The following is a 6,177-nucleotide window of genomic DNA, read 5'->3' as shown; positions in this document are numbered from 1 at the left end:
GTCATTAAGTTACTGATGTTAAATACAATGCTTAAATAATCACTTGTGCCAAAGAGCGGGACAGTAAGTAAATGCTTGGATATGCCTCCAAGTCCGAGTTAGTAGTGAGAAAAAGAAAGTTATGTGAACTTTACATTTAGAGAAATTATTGTCTATGTAACATTATTAAGGTTTTGGTGAACTTTACCTATCATTTTATGTATATAAAAAGAAAGTTATGCAAATCCTGCCTTTCTGAAAATGCAGGGTAGATTGTGTGTGTGCAATGGAAGGGTTTTGGTGAGTTTTGCCCATCATTTTATGCAAATATAAACAGAATTGCTTCTATGCAGTCAGTTCATTTTACTCAAGAGGAGAGAACACTGTGCCTTTATTCTACTCCTAATAGGACCATAGAGACTCGTAGTCTGACTAGTGATCGGCCATCAGAGTAACAGTTCAGCAATTATACAACCTCCATTAGGAAATGCTCTGTGGCTGACTGTTCACACAAAGGTAAAGCAGTGCCTTCATTCTCTGCTCTGAGCATTAGCAGTGAGTTTCTCTTCAAACAAAGATTCAGTGGCTGAAGTGAATACATCAGAAGAAGACTTCACAACAGTCTCTATTAAGTCCTAATTATTTCCAGCTGTGGTTTGCTCTAAGACCCATTTCTGGCAAAAGTCGATATATAAGCACTGTATTTAACATCAGTAACTTAATAATTCCTGATGGCTCATGCCAACTCTAAAGCTTGAGTAATTGCAATACCTATGCTTCTCCAAGAAAATGTATTGTATCACATCTGTGCTCCAGTGTCTTCATGTTTTCTGCTAGTGGACCAACATTACATTTATTTAATTTTTTTCTTACAGTAAGTTTCTACTGATCATTGTTTAACTTTTACTTGACTTCTGATGCTAAAATGGTTACAGTAATTCCTTATTATACAAAGAGATTTTGCAAGTATATTAACAAATTTTAGTGATCAAATGTTAATAATAATTGTACAGAAAAAGTGTGTGATGTTTAACTGTATTCATCTGTAAACTGTTTACTGATAAAAAATGCTGAAAAGAAAATAACTGGAAAAATATTTTTTGCAAATGTAACCTCTTAAAATTATTATTTTTAATTATACCATCCTCTCTAACCTGTAATTTTAAATGATATTTCTTCTTAGAAAAATGCACGAAATTACAACTGTATGATATACACCTAAGCTAAGGGTACAAGTTCTGTATTCGAGAACAACTCTATGCCATTGCATGTGCTTTCTAGTCACTCGTAAAGATTACACTAAGTGTACACATAGTCTTCATTTTGTAGTAACTTTTATTAGCCCCCCCTGAATATTTAAGACTGTGGGAAAATCATTAGTAAAACTAAAATTAGGAGAAGGAAGTTGTGAGTTATGTTTGTGATGACTGTTCATTTAGAACAGTGCACACTTAGTTCAGCTGTTCATGAATCTGGCCCATAGTCCTCAAAAAAAGTGTATTTTTACAGTATGATCTGCCCCATTAATATGAGAAACAGACATTCTGCTTGCCAGTTCAGCACAAAGGCTGAGATCTGATTATTAATTTCGGAAAAGAGACATCTATCTAATATTTGGACCATTTTATGTTTTGCAACACATCTTTTACTTTATGACTTTAATTAGTATTTTATGCATGACTAAAAAAAACCTCTCCCAGAAATTTTAAATAAAATATTAAATGTGATCTTACATAAAACTTTTAATGAGCAGATTTTTGCCTACATGTGGGTAAATCATTATCATCTCTAGAGTTAATTTCCAATGGGCATAAAGGTAAGATTCATTTATGTGCCTGATCAAAACAATGACTTCATGGTGTTATCATTTTATAAAATAATTATTACCAGAGTTTGAGTTTTACATTTTCCTTCATTACCAGCATGAATTCTCCTGAGAAGTATATTAAGTTGCTTCCTGTCATAAAATCATGCTATTAGACTGAAATAGCATTTGGATAAAATGAGTGTATGGCAATGCATTTTGAATTTCATTTCAAATGCTTTGATTATTATTGATGAATACTAATTTTAATTTCATTTATTAATCATAGAACTTGATACAATGTCTAACGGTTTGAAGACTACTTCATATCAGTATATGTGAGATACTGAAGGCACAAAGAAGTTAGGAATTCATTTCAGAACAAAATGGAACAAGCAGAGAAATGCTTTGAAAATGTCAATGGATCCTGCACGAGAACTCCCCGCACACTGGTTGAACAGACTACATTATATGTTATATTAATTTTTGGTGATGCTGTCTGCATTAGTGGAAACTTGATAGTTGTCATTTCAGTTTCTTACTTTAAGCAGCTACATTCTCCCACTCATTTTCTGCTTCTGTCATTAGCTTTTGCTGACTTTCTTTTAGGGCTATTTGTACTTCCATTTATTATCATAAGATTTATTGAATCCTGCTGGTATTTTGGGGAAGAATTTTGTAGATTTCACACCTCTGTGGATGGGACCTGCACATTGGCGTCAATTTTTCATCTTTGTTTTATTTCCATGGATCGTTACTTTGCACTCAGTAACCCTTTGACTTACCATTTAAAATGTTCTTCTTCAGTTTTGAGTATTCTGATATGTTTAGGTTGGCTCCTACCTATAACCTATTCACTTGTGCTGACTTACTTCAGTGCATATGTTGATGGACAGCATGATTTTATTGCCACTCTCCCATGTAAAGGAAGTTGTCAGGTACAGTTTAATAAATCCTGGGCTGTAGCAAACTTGCTGATTTATTTCATTCCTTTTTTTGTAATGATAGGGATGTACTCTAAAGTTTTTGTCATTGCAAAGAGACAAGCTAGGCTCACAGAAACTGTAACAGGGATAACAGTCACAATGGAAAAATATAGTAGCCGAGTAGCAAAAAGAGAGAAAAAGGCTGCCAAAACATTAGGTATTGCTGTTGCAGCATTTACAGTATGCTGGATGCCAATTTTTTTAGATATTGCAGTTGACACTTTTTTCAATGTTTCAACACCAGTAGATTTAGTTCAAGCTTTTTTATGGATTTCTTATTTCAACTCAGCACTGAATCCATTAATCTATGCTTTCTTTTTTCCTTGGTTTCGTGAAACAGTCAAGCTTATTGTAACGTGCAAGATATTGGAATCTGATTGCTCTGATGTAAATCTATTCAGTGAATAATCTTCTCACTCCTCCATCTGTTTTTTTTGTAAACACATTTAGTGCTGCATGTATTACAATGAAAGCTTGTGGTGCTCACATGAGCAGTCTATGCTTCAATAATCTTTATGATTGGCAGGATGAGGTTTTAAATATAAATATTCTTTAGAGATAAATATCTTAAATCTGGTGCAAAAAATGTGCATTTTCTGAAAATTTGCAATACCTTAATTTTATTACTTTATGTATAAACATTTGATTCATTGCTAATTGAAAATAATTGTATATTGACTTATTTTTGTACCTTATAGCATTAAAAATGCACTATAATTTTTGCAATGTCGTGCATGTTTTTAATTTTAGACTTTAATGTAGATGAGAGCAGCAGACATATGGAGATGCAATCACATCTTAGGATCAGCCAACAAATCAGTGTATATTGCTTGATCATTGATATTATGGAATAGTAAATTATGTTTCCTATGGTGTTATACTATTGAATTCAATGCACTTTACAAATAAAGATTTTTTTCCTGATATGAAAAGCAGTAAACAATTTAACCTAGCATGCTGATGTCTGAAACTTAGGCTTTGGATTATATTTTGTATATGTGATATTTCTTCAGCTTATACATAAATTCCGTGATCATCTGATTTTATTCTTTGTTTTTCAGTCCATTTCTTTATTGCTGCCAGAGAAAAGGAAATAATAATATTGTCAGACAGAACCCGACAATTTAAAGCATTGCTTATCAGAACACACTTGTAGGAATATTATCTGAAAAATGCATTTTCTATCACTCTGCAGCCCACAAATATTCTCTAGTAACATCCATATGTCCAAGGAAAAAAATAAATAAAATAATGGAAATAAAAACTGGCTAGATGAGCAAAGCAAAATTTGTTGTTCACTTTTAATGTTTACTGATGTAAGAAACATTCATTTTGTACTGTATTTCACTGCCACATACATACACACACACACACACACACACACACACACACACACACACACACACACACACACACACACACACACACACACATATACACACACGTGGTAGCAACAAGCTAAGTTTTAGAAAGTCACGGGTTTTAGGTGATTTCTTTACTTCTCTGTCCCTGGATAGTGACAAGATAGTACAAAAAGAATTCTGTGAAACATTCTTTCAAAATCATTGCTACCTCACTAACTGACAGGTGAAATAAGAAATAATTTCAGTTAATTTCTTTTGCAGGTAAAACCACACCCACTAACCTCGTATACTTTTTGAAGTGTGATTTGTATGCTTTCAAATGTTTAGAGATGTTGAAGGATTTAGAAAAAATGTGCAGCATGGAAGGAAGTCAGACAGGGAGGTTTAATATGTGTGCTTTACATAAACTGAATTCTTTTCAATTGATATATGCAGTTCAAAAATGAGAGAACACTGCAGTACGGAGATGTTATTTATCTAAACAGAAACACAGTAAAACTGGCTTCAAGATTTATAACAGATGCACAGGAAAAGATGTTCAAGGGCCTTCAGCCAGTAAGTGAGATGACCCAGTGTCGATGAATAACTGTAGTGGATAACAGTTTGCCTATAAAAGTGAAGATAGATTTGAAAAACATTAAACATTTCAGAATATTGACTTTAAGATATGGTTAAGATTATGACTATAATTGTTCACAAATCTAACTATCTGACTGTCTACACACACAGACACACACACACACACACACACACGCGCGCGCGCGTGTGTGTGTGTGTGTGTGTGTGTGTGTGTGTGTGTGTGTGTGCGTATTTACTTCAAATTATTGAATACTTACTTTATTGAATCGTATTTCATCAAACCTCGCTTCATCAAATCTTTTTATATCGAACTCCCGGAACTACAAAAAGTAAACCCCAGGAAAGGAATCACTTAACCACCAGGACAAAGCAGCAAATAGAAAAACAAAAAAAAACTCACTCTAACTAAATATACCAACAACGAGACTGCACTACAGTGGAAGAAGGGCAAAGTTCAACATGAAGGCCAAGTGTTTCCTTTCCTGCAGTTCCTTTTCGTAGCTCCGGGAGTTTGACATAATGAAATTCGATGAAGTGTGGTTTGATTAAATGGGATTCAATAATGTAAGTATTTGATATTTTGAAGTAGACATATATATATATATGGGTCTACTTCTAAAGACCGAACCGACGATTCCCCGACACGCGGAAAACGAAGACCAAACGATCGACAGGTAAGTTTACCGACAGGGTGATTTGCCGACAGCGGAAAGACCGACAAGGGTAATGTGCGATCGCGACTCGGTAAGTGTGCAACAGTGACGGCGTTAGGAGCGGTGAGGTAAGTGTACGATATTGTGGGATTTCGGGTTAGGCTGTGGGAAAGGTGAGTGTGTGTTAGTGTCGGAGTTAGGGTTCGTGTAAGGTAAGTGTGTGATAGTGAGAGACTGTAGTTTAGGGACGGGATACGTGAGTTAGGGTTAGGGTGCAGGTAGGTGAAGTGTGCGATAGTGTCGGACCTTGGGCTAGGGGTGGGTTAAGTGAGTTAGGGTTAGGGTGCAGGTAGGTGAAGTGTGCGATAGTGTCGGACCTTGGGCTAGGGGTGGGTTAAGTGAGTTAGGGTTAGGGTGCAGGTAGGTGAAGTGTGCGATAGTGTCGGACCTTGGGCTAGGGGTGGGTTAAGTGAGTTAGGGTTAGGGTGCAGGTAGGGTGAGTGTGCGATAGTGTCGGACCTTAGGGTTAGGGTTTGGGTTAGGGCTAGTGGGTATGTTATGTAGTGTGATGTGTTGTTTACGTTCGGTGTGTCGGTGTTATGGTGTTCGGTGTTTTGCGTTGTCGGTTTTGTGTGTTGTCGGTTATCTGGCGTTGGTGATTTTTGTGTCGGCGAAGTAGCGTTTCGGGCTTTTAAAGTAGACCCATATATATATATATATATATATATATATATATATATAAAATGGGATCATACCATAGATAATTTCAGGGGGACACATGCATGGGATACAGCACTTACTAGCTGCCTTTA

At 35.6% G+C, this 6,177-nt stretch overlaps 1 protein-coding gene across 1 annotated transcript; it reads left to right on the top strand.

Moving 5' to 3' along the window:
* The first annotated feature begins 2,169 nt into the window (after nucleotides 1-2,169).
* Nucleotides 2,170-3,177, top strand: LOC122814446 (trace amine-associated receptor 7a-like). The gene has a single exon (XM_044087026.1). The coding sequence runs from the start codon at nucleotides 2,170-2,172 to the stop codon at nucleotides 3,175-3,177; it is 1,008 nt and encodes a 335-aa protein (XP_043942961.1).
* The last annotated feature ends 3,000 nt before the right edge of the window (nucleotides 3,178-6,177 follow it).

Source organism: Protopterus annectens, chromosome 10.part0 (genome assembly GCF_019279795.1).
Source record: "Protopterus annectens isolate FY-2018-M chromosome 10.part0, PAN1.0, whole genome shotgun sequence".
NCBI classification, from domain to species: Eukaryota; Metazoa; Chordata; order Ceratodontiformes; family Protopteridae; genus Protopterus; species Protopterus annectens.
This window is presented reverse-complemented; position numbering and strand designations above follow the sequence as displayed.

What these genes read in the sequence shown, in the direction of transcription:
- LOC122814446 (XM_044087026.1), top strand. Translation starts at nt 2,170, where the DNA reads ATGGAACAAGCAGAGAAATGCTTTGAAAATGTCAATGGATCCTGCACG.